The sequence below is a fragment of the Sander vitreus genome, chromosome 12 (assembly GCF_031162955.1).
Source record: "Sander vitreus isolate 19-12246 chromosome 12, sanVit1, whole genome shotgun sequence".
NCBI lineage: Eukaryota > Metazoa > Chordata > Actinopteri > Perciformes > Percidae > Sander > Sander vitreus.
Genome location: NC_135866.1, coordinates 29,369,426 through 29,385,331, shown reverse-complemented (window position 1 = coordinate 29,385,331; position 15,906 = coordinate 29,369,426). Strand labels below are relative to the sequence as shown.

The 15,906-nt window shown below is 41.9% G+C and overlaps 1 protein-coding gene across 1 annotated transcript in view; it reads right to left on the bottom strand.

Annotated features, from left to right (window-relative positions):
• The window catches only part of efr3a (EFR3 homolog A (S. cerevisiae)), a 160,776-nt gene extending 145,388 nt beyond the window's left edge, over nucleotides 1-15,388 (bottom strand). Inside the window, exons 1-2 of the mRNA XM_078265096.1 lie at nucleotides 15,311-15,388; nucleotides 14,896-15,003 (exon numbers count right to left, since the gene is read on the bottom strand). Coding sequence (XP_078121222.1) covers nucleotides 14,896-14,905 — 10 coding nt within the window. The 5' untranslated portion in view covers nucleotides 14,906-15,003; nucleotides 15,311-15,388. The remainder of the gene's footprint in view (nucleotides 1-14,895; nucleotides 15,004-15,310) is intronic.
• Nucleotides 15,389-15,906: the final 518 nt, after the last annotated feature.

Genomic DNA, 15,906 nt, shown 5'->3' with positions numbered 1-15,906 from the left:
AACAGCTATTATTTTGACTGGTAGGGTTTTTTCCATTGGCACTTTTGGCCACGCCGAGGATCGGCTACATTTCCATTTTGTAAAAAAAAAAAAAAAAAACCCTGAAGAAAGCCTCGCTTGCCGGATTTAATAGGTATCATAAATTGTTGCACTGGTTGCCTTCCTCAAGATTTATCTGCGTAAACCAATCCTCCTTCCTCTCTCTTATCTATCTACTCCAACGTCAACTAAGCGAGTGGAGCGATTGTTCTCATTAAATCTTGAGAACATTGTGAACTGAACTCCTGCTTCGTGTCACATTGTTCTCCGAGCACTTCAAACTGCTTTTCATGATCGACTCCCACAGGTCGAGCCAGGAGCTGATAGGACGCGGACAGGGCTTTAAATTAGGGCTGCACAATATATCGCGATATTAACTGCCGCAATACACATATCGCAAAAGGCTGCGACACATCGCGGAAGACACTCGAGAGATTTTTTTGTGCTAGTTGAAAGAAAATATCAGCATATCGTGATATTCAACAACGTTATAGCATACCACATATTTTTTCTCATTCTCGTGCATCCCAACTTTTCTTTGGCGCTTTTTTTTAAACGTTTTTCTCACTTTTTTCAATTTTTTTTTATATTCATGATCAATAAATCTAATTTAAAACGACATTATACCAAATTTTTGAGTAAAAAAAACAGAAATTAGGAATTATTTTGACTAATAGTTGAGATCAGAGCATGCTGAGAGAATCACAGACTGGTTCATGTCAAAGTTTAGTCAGGAAAGAGTTTTAAAACCATTTAAGACCATTTTTCAAAGGCTAAACATTTGAATAAAACACACAAAATTCAGTGGGAGTAATCATTAATTTTACCTGCGAAGAACATGGATGCATATGTTGTAGGGAACCATGTTATTTTTTGGGGCATTTTGGTTGAAAGAAACCCCATATTTCTGATATAAAAAAAATCTTTAAAAAAAAAAAAGGGTCAATTTTGACCCGAGGACAACACAACTCCTTAATTTCATCGATACCGCACGCTTGACACATAGCCAGCAGTTGTACGACACATCATGACATGGTGTTCATGGGAAATGTAGGATCAGTGCTATGAGCAGTGTTGCCAGATAAAGATTTCATTTCCAAGCCAAACAGCTCAGATGTCGTGGCGGCCGGCTGATTAAAAACAGACACCGTGTTGTTTGCTCCTTTCATTACAAGGTTACCCCCCAAAGTACATTTTTACCGGCATTTGGCGGGTTGGAGGGTGTCAATTTAAAGCCCTGGATGCGGAATTGGGGTGCATGATATATCGACTCAATATCGTTATCGCGATATCACGTTGCGCAATATTTTATCTAAAAGGGTCGCGATATGTATGTAATATGATGTTTATTTTGTAGCGCTGCGTCCCGTCCGTTGGCTGCGTGGCTTAGTTGTGTTTGATTTAGAGCCCGCTTGAAACGCTATGATGATCGTGTTTCATTGGCCAGTTACCGTGGTTACCGTGCCACGTGCACGTGTTAGTGCACGTCAGCGCACGGATCCACTACGTGACAAACCCTATGGAGCGTACCACGTACAACTTTTGTAATTTTACATACTTTTAAAAATATCAAAATGAATATTGATATCGCAATACTCAATCAAAATCGCAATATCACATTTTGTCAATATCGGGCAACCCAAACGCGAAACCGCAAAACAATCCTGATGGGATTGTTTCATAACACCGAGCCAAACCACGCGGCGCCGATTTGCGCTTCCTTTGCCAGTTTAAAACGTTGATATTTCCGACAACATCAAGAGGTTTCTTATTGAAATATTTCAGCAACGTTTTTTGTCATTTTAAATGCTGTTAGCACTACAAAAAGCACTGGAAACACGACTCACATGAGCATATTATTTGAGAGACTCTTATTCCTACAAAGTCTTCTCAAAAAGCTAGTTTGTTTCAACATCAGAGTTTCCCACTTTCATTCAATTCCTCTGATTCAGTACATCGTCATTTGCATAGAATACTTTTGTCTTTTATCTCCACATGAAGGCTTGTTTTTTTTTAACTCTAACACCTAGTAATTTGTAGTATCTAAGTGAAAAGCATGAAGGCACTGACTGAAGTAAACCTGTGATTTGACGTGCTGGTGCTGTTCTGCTTCACTGCTGCTCCTTAACATATCTGTGCAGAGACACAAGCAAGCATCCGACTGCCAAACGGGGCCGGAGGAAAACTGTAAAATCCTCCACAAAGTGCGGCGCGGCGGTAAGCCGGGCGTCGCACAACGAGCACACAAAAGATAAAAGCTTCCCCTCTCTGCAAAGACGCGACTGGCGGAGGGAAAACAGAGGGAGGCACGTCTCCTTTGAAGTTATATTTAGGACAAATCCTCCCTCTGCAGAACAGAACGGATCATCTTCCACTACGCATTCAAATCACAGCCGACAACGGAGGGAGGAACCGTCCAAAGAGCACAGGAACCGGCCGCGCGCGTACAATTAGCCGTCGGAGCATCAGAACGCCCCGCTGGCTTTGATTCCTTCTGCATCCCAAATGCTCCGGCGCACCTGGGATGCAGATGCATGCTGGGTGACAGGGGGGCGTTTTCATCGGACACAGTTTTTAAGATCTGAACACACGGAGAAGCGCCGCAGCAGGTGGGCCAGATCCGTTTAGACACATTCACAACAAACTGCAAATGTAAAAGCACTCCCAACACATGAGAGTGTGTGAAGTAGGGCTGCACGATATGAGGCAAATGTCAAATTGCGATTATTTTGACTGATGTTGCGATTGTGATATGATTCACGATATTGGAGGGAATGATACATGTTCATTTACAATGGTTAGACACATTTTGCCTTTAAAAAGGTCCCATGACATGGTGCTCTTTGGATACATTTATATAGACCTTAGTGGTCCCCTAATACTGTATCTGAAGTCTCTTTTATATAGGCCTTAGTGGTCCCCTAATACTGTATCTGAAGTCTCTTTTATATAGGCCTTAGTGGTCCCCTAATACTGTATCTGAAGTCTCTTTTATATAGGCCTTAGTGGTCCTCTAATACTGTATCTGAAGTCTCTTTTATATAGGCCTTAGTGGTCCCCTAATACTGTATCTGAAGTCTTTTATATAGACCTTAGTGGTCCCTTAATACTGTATCTGAAGTCTCTTTTATATAGACCTTAGTGGTCCCCTAATACTGTATCTGAAGTCTCTTTTATATAGGCCTTATTGGTCCCCTAATACTGTATCTGAAGTCTCTTTTATATAGGCCTTAGTGGTCCCCTAATACTGTATCTGAAGTCTCTTATATAGGCCTTAGTGGTCCCCTAATACTGTATCTGAAGTCTCTTTTATATAGACCTCAGTGGTCCCCTAATACTGTATCTGAAGTCTCTTTCCCGAAATTCAGTCTTGCTGCAGATTTACAGCCACTAGAGCCAGTCCCACAAAGAGCTCTCCTTAGGATGTGCCATTTCTGTGTCTGTAGCTATTGAGGAGGAGAGGGGGGGGCAAGGTGGAGAGTGGGGGTGTGCCCTTGACCAACTGCCACTTTGCTCGTTTTCAAGCCATGATGTCTTTCTCTCTCTCTCTCTCTCTCTCTCTCACAGGCGGGTCAAATTCTCTGGGCGGGCAAAGCAGAGAAAGGGGAGGTAACCTTTCTCCTTATGACATCATAAAGGGAAGATTCCTGATTGGTCCATCTGAGCTTTCATTTTCTCAAAGGCAGAGCAGGATACCCAGGGCTCGGTTTACACCTACCGCCATTTCTAGCCACTGGGGGGCCATAGGCAGGCTGGGGGAACTCACATTAATGTTAAAAAACCTTATAAAGTGAAATTTTCATGCCATGGGACCTTTAACAAATATTGCGCCCCCCTGCGATTTGGATATTGCACTAGTCCACATTGTGATTTCGATAGAATTGTGATTAATTATGCCGCCCTAGTGTGAAGTAAATAAACCTTTGAGTGGTTGTTGGCTTTTTTTTAAACAGCAAGTGGAAAAGGAGGACAGAATGAAGATCTGTCCGTCAAATGTATACCTTTATGTCCACACAGCATTTCTTATGGCAATTGTTCTTGAACAATAAGTTCCAACAAGTGTCACTTTAACTGCCAATCAAGCTCTGCAGACCGAGTGTCCCACTGGGACCACAGGATGGAAATGAAGACGACTCTCTGCAAAATGAGGGTAAACAGGAAAAGAGGAAGGCCTCAACACCATAATGGGAAAAGTCTAAAAAAAAAAAAAAAAAAAGGATTTCCCAGCAGGCATCCTTCCATCCAACCACGTTCTTATCTGACTCTCCATTCAGGCTAAAAAAAAAAAAAGCAGCGGCAGCAGCGAGGGCGACGGCAGCGGGTTTGTCCTACATAATGACTTAATTGAAGTGGTTAGCACTTTGAGGATAATGAGAGCCTCTAGACCACAACAGACCCAGGAGTGAGTTAGGAAATGGAGCAGCGCACACACGCAGAGGAAATCAGTGTCAATTATTAATAGCAGCGGCACCACGCGCAGCACTCAGACAAATCAACGCAGGTCTGTCTCCTTTCTGTCTCTGTGGGACTGGACACCATGTGTTCATTTCGTTTGTCCAACACACAAGGATACAATTAGCAACTATAACAGAATTTGTCCTATTTCCATTCTACTTGCTCACGAAACATGAGTGTGTCGGCTAGGGCTGGGTTAAAATAATCAAATTTCCAATTCAAAATCAATCTTTGTTTGAGTGATTTAATATTCCTTCATAAAATCCAGACATTGATCTTTAAATATCTGCCTTTTCACCATGGATGTAGAGTTAAAAAGTACTTTGAACTAACTTTTTGGATGTCAGTTCCTAATGTAAACATTAACCTGGTGCTTTATAAAAAAATACCTGAGGGTTGCTTCTTGCTTAAAGGAACACGCCGACTTTCTGGGACTTTGTCTTATTCCCCGTATCCCCCAGAGTTAGATAAGTCCATACATACCCTTCTCATCTCCGTGCGTGTTGTAACTCTGTCCGACGGCTCCACCGGTAGCTTAGCCTAGCACAGATCCTGGAGGTAACCAGCTCCATCTAGCCTACTGCTCCCAATAAGTGACAAAATAACGCCAACATGTTCCTATTTACATGTTGTGATTTGTATAGTCACAGCGTGTACAAAGAACAAGGTCACATGACACACAGCCATCTTCTAACCATATATAAACTGGGAACTATATTCTCAGAAAGGCGAAGCACTGCTACTTCTGCTACGTGGGTGGAGTGATATGCTTGCACCTCAGAAGCACCGGACAGAGAGTAGAAATGCTTCACTTTTCTGAGACTATAGTTCCCAGTTTATATACGGTTAGAAGTTGGCTGTGTCTCATGTGACCTTGTTATTTGTAAGTAAGTAAAGTTTATTTGTATAGCACCTTTCACAGATAAAAATCACAACGTGCTTCACAATAAAATGCAATACAACACAAGAAGTCACAATACAAGCAAACTGAAATACAAATAGAAAACATAACAGCCCTAAAAGCCCCTCGACTAAGTCAAAGCCTGCTTGAACAGCAGAGTCTTCAGCTGCTTTTTAAAAGATTCGACAGAATCCACACAACGTAGCGGGAGAGGCAAGTCATTCCACAGTCTAGGAGCAGGGGCGCCGTATAGGGGGGGGAGTTAGGACAATTCCAAGGGCCCATGACTGACAGGGGCCACAAAAAATAGGTAAAAACTAATATAAAATTATTAAACCATCATCATTCAGTATATATATTTCAAATATAATAATACAATTAATGATCTCTTTGTTTTTACTTGTTTTTGGCAGTAAAAGTTAAATATCCCCATTGACCAAAAAGTAAACATCCATATAGACCGACCACCCCCCTGTATCTGCATGAAATGGTTTGGTCCTGCCGTAGCGCACTCAGTGACGGTGTTTAGTTGCAGTCAGTTGATGCGCCAGAACTACAGTGACTACAGTGTTGCCAAGTAACATTAAATCAAAATCTGGTTTTCAAGAAAGGAAAGAGAGAGGAAAGACAAAGGCAAGGGTGTCAAACTGTAACCCAGTTTTTCACCAAGAAAGGTGGGTAGCCTATAGTCTGTGAGTGGTATTAACCTGTTGGCTTAATGTCCACAGTGAAATAAGCTAGCTAGCTACAGACTAGTGTCAGCCTACATTTAATCACCATTTAATCAGTGCAGGGAAATGTTTAGCAAAATATTCATAGCAAGATGTCAATCATTGTCCCTGCCCATTTTTAGCAGACTTAACAACAGATGAGTCAGCAGCACCCCAGTCTCCCCCTAACTGTGCCCCTCCCTGTCCCAGTGAAGAAGGGGAGCAACATTGTGTTCAATGACATGCCATTTAGCATCATAGCAGGGAGTCTGTGGGGATTTCTCTGTCTCTCTTGCTCTTTTTACCATTACAAAAAAGAAAATGAAATATTTAGTAATGACAGAAATTCAAACACATTAATAACAATTATTTTCTCACATAATGGTCATTATGAAATAAAATAAAACAACAACCTACTGTCTGTACTGGATGCTGGACAGTTGGAAACAGTGAGTAGCTTACCTGAGCCTGCATGTAAGATACAGACAATATTAACTGTATTGAACTACAAGAAGCAAGACAGTTGCAAGCCTTTAATTAGAGTTATGTAAAGCTTTTGATGGGACAGTCAGGTCCTAGAGATGTGGTGACAACAGCTGCGCAGAGGGGGCCGTATTAGATTTTTTGTCATGGGGCCCAAAATTCCTAGCGGCGCCCCTGCCTAGGAGCCACTGCTTGGAATGACCGATCCCCTCTAGTTTTAAAATTAGTGCGGGGAACCACTAATAGCATCTGACCTAATGATCTCAGACTACGGGTGGGGGTATGTAGCTGTATCAAATCAGAGATGTATGAAGGAACTTGACGGTGCAAGGCTCTGAAAGTAATGACCAGGATTTTAAATATACTGGACTGGTAACCAGTGAAGTGCTGCTAAAACAGGTGTGATGTGTAGTCTTTTGTTAATGTGCATTAAAAGCCTTGCAGCAGAGTTCTGAACAGTCTGGAGACGATAAAGCTGATTCTTACTGAGACAGGTAAAAAGACTGTTACAGTAATCTAAACGTGAAGAAATGAAAGCATGAATGATCATCTCTAATTCATCCCAGAATCACAAGTGTTCTTAACTTAGAAATATTTCTCAGTTGGAAGAAACAGTTCCTAACTAATAATTTAGAGTGGCGATCCAACGACATAGCTGAATCAAAAACCCCAATAGTCCCCAATATGCTGTTTTATCTCAGGGATACGACTTTCAGGGGCGATAATTACAGTTTCTGTTTTATCTGAGTTCAGAAGCAGAAAGTTGACACATAACCACTGTTTGATACTAGTCAAACAGTTTATTAAAGATGACAGTTTAGAGAACTCAGTTTCCTTAAACGAGCAGTACAGTTGGATATCATCCGCATACAGATGGTACGATATGTCACTAAATTGACTAATTATCTGTCCTAAAGGAAATATGTACAAGAGGAACAGAATAGGTCCCAAGACAGAACGTACACGCTGTGACTATACAAATCACACCACGTAAATAGGAACATGTTGGCTTTATTTTGTCACTTATTGGGAGCAGTAGGCTAGATGGAGCCGATTACCTTCAGGATCTGTGCTAGGCTAAGCTACCGGTGGAGCCGTCGGACAGAGTTACAACACGCACAGAGATGAGAAGGGTATGTATGGACTTATCTAACTCTGGGGGAATACGGGGGATAAGCTAAAGTCCCAATAAGTCGGCGCGTTCCTTTAAACAATTTACAGCAGTTCTCTGAGAATCTCTTTTATATTTATTGTGTTTCCGAGACTAAGAATATATTTTCAGTCTCAACTTTTGGGTGAAGAAACAAGGATGAAAAGTGCTCCAAAAAGGACATTTGGGGACCTATCTTGCACCTGGCGCAGCGCAAAGCCAGATGTAAGTGTCTTTGCTAGTTTAAGACCAGTTGTCAGTTTCCCGTCCAGCGTCCACGTCGTTTAAATAGCAAATGCACCTGCGCCCACCTTTGCACCCATGGGCGTGCTGGTCTTACAGGGAGGTGTGTTCAGGTGCATTCTGGGCGTGCTGGTCTTACAGGGAGGTGTGTTCAGGTGCATTCTGGGCGTGCTGGTCTTACAGGGAGGTGTGTTCAGGTGCATTCTGGGCGTGCTGGTCTTACAGGGAGGTGTGTTCAGGTGCATTCTGGGAGTATTGCTATCTTGAGGCAGCGGGAAGTGATCGCGCCATTGAACAAAAACAACCTGGTCTAAAGTCAATAACGCAGCATTTCATTGTTATTTTAACAGAGCATTAGTAAAATGCGCCTAGGCTCGTGCACAGTGCGCGCACACTATGCTTGTTACACACACAGGGACGCACAGCAGCACACACACATGCAGAAGATTACACATAAAAATATTACGGTGCAGATCCTCCATCATAACAGCAATGCTCCAAGGTCCAAACGCGCCTGGCTTTTAAAGGGAATGGGAGATGATCTCTGATTGGTTTATTGCATGTTACGCCCAAAACACACCTCTGATTAATGAAGACACTAAGTACAACCCTTTAGAACCATGCGCCCGGCGCACGGACGCTTTTTTCCGCCGTCAAACTAGCAAAAGTGGATTTGGACACGCCCTAAACACACCTGCACCAGACACGCTTCACGCCGTGCTTAGATCGTTAAAATAGGGCCCTTGGATTTCTACATTCCCCATAATTAGGGATAAACCCATCCGTTATGGATTACTGCTAGGGCTGGGTATCGTTAGGTGATAGTTTTAAAAAAGGTATAGACCGAAATAACCCAGTGCCAGGTTATATCCGAACTTCTCCAGTCAAACGATACCTGCATTCGATCCTTTATTGTACGCAGAACTAAAAATAAACTACTATTTTTATGGTTTTGCTCGCAGCCAATCACCGCAAGCGTTCTTCGGTTTAATGTGACAGGTGATTGGTGTGCAACTAATCTAAATTAGGATTTGATTCAAATAATGAAATTCACATATTAACATGAAGTCAACTCTAACACCTGAACACTACATTTTGCAGTTGTGTAAGAGGGGGTGAAAACCAGTTACAAGCGAGCACAGAAGTTCAAACAGGTAGCCAAAAGTAGTGAAGAAAAAGTTGAAATGAATGGCTAAAAGTAATAGAGTTTACTGGGGATTATGTTCAAAGTTTCTCATTTATTAAATCATTGCTTAAAGCATTTAAAACAAACTTTTGTGTTTGAGTTTTTAACAATTCAAATGCATATCGGTTCTGGTTATCGGTTTCATTAAAGTGCTCGTATTATGCTTTTTTAACCTTTCCTTTATTGTGTTTTCTTTATTGTGCACGTTATAGGTTTACAGAGATAAAAAGCCCAAAGTCCCCCCCAAAGGGACTTACCATCTCCAACAGAAAACACTGTTCACAAACTGCTCCAAACAGCTCTATTGTAGTCCAGCCTTTACTTCAGAGACAAACGTGGTCACTTTGGAACACAAGTTATAATGCTCGCCTAGCTGCTAGCATGGCACGCCCTCATACTCTGCTTCTGACTGGCTAGTAGTCCTTACCTAGGTACTGTCAGGGCACGCCCTCATACTCTGCTTCTGACTGGCTAGTAGTCCTTACCTAGGTACTGTCAGGGCACGCCCTCATACTCTGCTTCTGACTGGCTAGTAGTCCTTACCTAGCTACAGTCAGGACACGCCCTCATACTCTGCTTCTGACTGGCTAGTAGTCCTTACCTAGGTACTGCACATGTGTGACTCCCAACAAAGAAGGAACAGAAGTGAGATGTCTCACTCTGTAGCTAAAACAGAGAGCTCAACACACAGGGTGAAAAGAGGAGCTGCAGCAATGTGCAGTACAAAAACAATATGGTGTTTATTGAAAATTAAACCATGTAAACCTATTCTGATATAACCTCTAAATACAATTATGAACCTGAAAAGGAGCATAATATGACCACTTTAACTTCTTAAAATCATAACCAGTATAGGTTCGCTCCCTACTTACCACCAAAAACGGTTGGGAACCACTGTTTTAGATGATGCCCAGCCTTAATTACTGCTAATGTAATAAGCAGGTAACCACTGGGAGTAATTACAGACGCGACGCCTGCAGCGAAAAACGCCAACAACCAGACACATCAGCAGTCTGAAATGCCACCCCCACCTTCTCAGCCTCCTGTACCGCCACATCACACCGCCGGCAACACAACGAGCCCGCCCGGAGGGGGACTTCTGGGGCCTCAGGGACTCTGCTTTTCTCATCCTACTTTGTCCGTCTCAGCAGCCAAGTGGGTTTTTAAAAGGAGAGAACGGCAGCTGGTTACCTGCCAGAGCAGCTACTGCTGCTACTGCTGCTGCTGCTGCTGGAGAAGAAAAAAGGCGAGGGCGCCCAAAGTCCAACTTTCCCAAAATAGAAAACACTGTCAGACATGACAGCACACACGCTTTTCGAAAGTCTCGTATCTCCTTTGTTTACGCTGCGCTCCACTAGGCGTGTGATCGAGATTAGCGAGGTCAAAGTCAGGACGATGAGGGAGTAAAAACGCGAAGGAGGCAGCTGAGGGAATCAAGAGGATTTACAACGTGTGATTGTTGGAATACGTCTTATGTTGCACTGTATTAAGAGGATCTGTGATAAAGCAGCTGTATTCACAGCTGACAAAGTTACAGAGGGGAAATGTTGAATTATTGAAAAAAAAGATGACAAATTCAAACTAAACCTCCACAGCAGACAGACAAAAACAAAACTGTCAGACGGGAATCCCTGAGGCAGAAACACTTCATGTGACTAATCTTTCTACGGGGGGGTGGGGGGGTGTTGGACATTAGATTACTTGGAGCAGATGAAAGCCTGCTGCACAAGATCAATGGGACTTTGATCATAAGGTCCATATTAAGTGCTATGCTGTAACTATTGAGCGTTACAGCAAACTCGTCAAGGGGCTTTTTTATTACTACTACTTTTTTATCTATCCGTCTATGAAATATCCCATCAGAGCTTCGGGCACGAGGTACATTTTTATCAAATGTCTTGTTATGGCTGAACAATTCAGTTAACCCTTGTGTTGTCTTCCCACGGCAACTTTTTGTTTTTCTGGGTCAACATTTAACGTTTTGGTCCCGTTGGTTTTGTCACTTTTTCCGACATTATTTTGTCACATTTTCCCGACGTTTTTGAAGCTTTTTCCAATTTTGAATGCCAATTTTTCCCGATGTTTTTGTCTGTACTTTTCTGCGCCTTTTTTATGGGACATTTTCATGGGACTTTTGTCACTTTTTTCAACATTCTTTTATAAAAAAAAATAAATAATATATATATATATATATATATATATATATATATATATATATATATATATATATATATATATATATATATATATATAATTAAAATGCTATAAAATTGGATAAAACACCCAAATTCAATGAAAGTATCTGATCATTTATTTCACTTGTGAAGAGCTTTGTTGGAACCATCCACGTTATTGTTTTTGACATTTTGGTTGAAAGAAACCCACATTTCTGATATAGAAACGTTTTGAAAAAAGGGTCCAATTTGACCCGAGGACGACAGGAGGGATATCTATCATGGAAGACCAAAAGCAACACATCCTCATATGTGAGAGGCTGAACCTCGGAAAACTTTGGCATTTTTAATACGGCCGATCGACTAATCCGTTAATTGGGTCAGCTCTGAACTCGTCACTTTGTTCAGTCACACCATCTTCTAGACCCCCCGAGTGAGTCACTTGCACTCCTCAACAAGTGAATTCCCTCACAGAGACTACAAAAAGAGAATCCAACCCACGGATGTTCCCTCTCTGGAAAACACCTTCCCAAATCTAAAAATATCTGTATTCCAAGAACTCCCTGAACTCTGAAGAATCAGGTATTCCAATAAGTCTTTTAAGCCTGAGCACAGGTTGTAGTCAGGGCCTTAGAGGCTACGCTGGCTGTGTGTACGTTAAGGATTAAATAAAAGGTCAGTCAAGATGCAGCACATGCAGACTGTCAACAGCTGCTCCAAAGAGATGAATAGTCAATGTTCACCGGTTGGGCGGGATACCGAATTCTATACTTTTTAGGCACCGACCGAACCTCCTTAGTGTTCGAGTATGGAAAAATGCCTCGTCATTCAATACCTAAGGATTAAACCTCTTTAGCGTCTGTGAGCCAATAAGCACGCAGCATGCTTCTACCAAGATCTAACGATGGCTGTGATTGGCTGTCTTAACGTTACACGTCAGAGAGACACATTACACAGAGAATGTGTAATGTTATTTATTTTTTGGTGAAATGGATTTCATAAAATTGGTAGCGAATAAAAAGTATTGTTCAGGACCGGGTATCAAAGGCTACGTTCACACCACAAGTCTTAATGCTTCATTCAGATTTTTTTGCTCAGATCTGATTTTTTGTTTGGCTGTTCCCATGACCTTTTAAAATGTGGCCTATATCAGGTTCCAGTGGGAACTGTTTGCGGTTTGGAACTGACCCGCATGATCAAAAGAACAATACCAATGACATCAGACGCAGCACGCTGCTGCACTAAACTTATGGAGGAAGTATTTTCACTTTTATTTCAAAATGTTTGTGTAATGGCAGCCGTAACATTAATGAGCATCCACTAGTTAGGTCTAACACCTCCCTCTCCCTCCAGTGACTTGCTCCATCACTGTTCTCCATGTTGTAGGCCTAGTCAAGTTTTTAATGTTACTGTCTGTGTCTCGGGCTGACTCCCATCGGAGCAGAAATGTGACAAATGTCGATGTAGATTGACGTAAAAGTCACATCAAATCCCCCTTGGTTGTTCACACTGCGGCCGCATTGAAAAAAAACAGACCTGGGTCTGATTCAGGACCACATATGGAAGTGGTCTAAATCTGATTTGAAAAAATCTGATGTGGGCAAGATTTGAGTGTTCACACTACTTCTGAAGAAGTCTGACCTGGTCACTTGACCCCAAAAAAAAATCAGATTTGGGCCACTTTTGCCTGCAGTCTGAACGTAGCCAAAGTCACGGTATTGGTTTTCAGTACAAGCATCAGAAGTATTTCAACGATACCCAGCAGTATTCACCGGATGATTTGCCTGCTCCAAAATAAAATGCAGCATCAGTTGCTAGCTGTTGCAAAGATGAGCGTTTAAATAGCCTGGAGGATTACATTTTTGGTTTTCATGGAAAAATAAGTTCATAAAAAAAGGACTTCAATCCTGCTGAGTCACACTAAAAAACACAAAACGAGCTCCTGGACACACACACTCACCAGGTGACTGTAACGCGTTTCCAGTGGTGGAAGAAGTATTCAGATCCTTTACTTAAGTAAAAAGTAATAATACCACACAAGTAAAAGTCCTGCATTGAAAATGTTACTTTAGGAAAAGTCTGTAAGTATCATCAGGAAAATGTACTTAAGGTATTAAAAGTAAAAGTACTCAATGCAGAAAAATCCTCACATTTTCAAACTGTTCTGTCCATCAACTAAGTTATTAATGGTCTAATCATTTCAGCTGGACTTGTAGGCTGTTATATTGTTGGCTAGTTTACGGTATAATAAAGCATCGTATTTTAAAAACTACATGTGTGTTTTGCATGCAAAAATCTTAACGTGTAAAGTAACTAGTAACTCAAGCTGTAACAGATGAATGCAGTGGAGTAAAAAGTACAATATTTCTCTCTGAAATGGAGCGGAGTAGAAGTAGAAAGTGGCATGAAAAGAAAAAACTCAAGGTAAAGTACAAGAACCTCAAAATTGTACTTAAGTACTGTACTTGAGTAAATGTACCTAGTTACTTTCTACACACATTATACATTAGGGGTGGTGAAATGAATCACTGCATCTGGACGATGCTGCACCGACGCAGTGACAGACCATAATCGATTATTGCCTACTGATGGTACTTGTTGACTTGACACCCCTATTACACGATATTTACACCTGTATACGGACGTGTTTACACCTGAAATAGCTTCCCTCTCATTTAAATGATTAATGAGGTGAGGCACTTTCACTTTGGTCTCAAACTGAGATTACCACAAATCCGGTCTGAGTGAACTTTGACCTGTGAAATCACAAGACTCTTCAATGTCGAGCCAATGTAAGAACGGGGAAATGGCTCACCTCCAGTTCAAGATATATGTCATTTATATAAATGTATATGTCTATGTACAGTATATCAGAGAGGAAGGAGTTCTGATTGGCTGCACTGCATGTAGGGCAATGCCAGAAAGTGATGACAATAACAGTTCCTAATAAGAAGTTACACAATTTACAACATCCTGCTGTTAGCCATGCTAACTCCCACAGTGTATGTTTGCAACCCTGCCCATGCCTTCTACTGTGCTACCCAAGTACATTTCACCTGTTCTCTCTCTCCACCTACGCTGGTCTATAGTCTGGATCAACGGAAGTACATCTCCAGGATGAGCATGACAAGCTGAAAGCTGAGGCATGTTTGTGCAATCGTTTCAAAAAGATTGGTTTTTAAAAAGATGAATCTATACATTAGTTGCAGGACAGCAGGTGATACAGAGACAACAGAAGCCTTCAAATGCCACACACACACACACACAAGCGGTGCCAGTGAACGCATCACTGTCACTTTTCTTCATCTTCAACTGGTGTCTGTTTTGCAGTAATTAGGCGAAACTGTGACAGATACACTCAGTTGTAGGGTTGTTTTTCTAACTTGTCAACACACACACACACACACACACACACACACACACACACACACACACACACACACACACCCTCTGTCACTGTCTGATGTACACACACACACACACACACACACACACACACACACACACACACACACACACACACACACACACACACACACACACACACCCCTTACCGGCTGGCATCCTGGTGCTAATGTACCGCAGTTCCTCTGTTATGCTGAGCACCGATTGGTCCTGTGTTAGTTAGCCTCCATGTAGCTTCTCCTGCTGTCTGACTTCACCTGGCATCGGAATGACAACTCGTTAACATGAAACACACCCGTTTGTGAGTTCACGCGACACAGTTAACAGCCGCTTTAAGTCAGAAAAAAGACATATGAAGCGTCATTGACAGGCTAAAAAAAAAAAAAAGCTGTCCGCTGTGACTTCCAAACGAAACAACCCTGTACAACACTGAATGTCCAGAGAAATTAGCCGCAGAAGCTAACTTATCGTCTGAGTAACGTCAAAACTCTGCGCGCGGGTTCACAAGAAAACACACGGAGACATAAAGGGAGACATTTCATGAGGATAAACCGGTGGACATACCTGTAGGTAACGTTAAACAGCAAGCTGGCCAGATAACCTCCTACACATTACTACAGTGCTTCCTGCTTTACGGTGACAGACAACACGGAAGTGTGTGCTGCTTGCTGCAGCAAGAGCACCCCCCCCAAAAAACCTCCCCCGCTCGGCTTCAACGTTCAGAGCCCACGGAGGAGCCCAGAGAGAGCTAATTATAGCCGCCTGCTGCAAGGTGTGCAGTCCAACCATAGACTTAGGTTCATTAAACTGTAGCCTATATGGGTTACTTATGAAAACATTTACCCGTACTTGATTGTATACAGTGCAAGTTGTGTTTTTTATGTACCTGTCATGTAGCCTTCTCTACACATTGCATACTTATCTCTACATTATACATCTTGCACACTATTTTACATTATTAGTTTTTGCACCTTACATCCCACTCCATGTGTAGCTGTCTTGATAATATGTCTTATTTGTATATTTGTATTTTTTATATATTATGTTGATATGTCCTCTGGGAGGCCTGAGTTGGACTCGTTTAACTTGTTTTTTTAATCGTTTTTTACTGCTCTTTAATGTTTTATGTAAAGCATTTTGAATAGCCCTGTTGCTGAAAT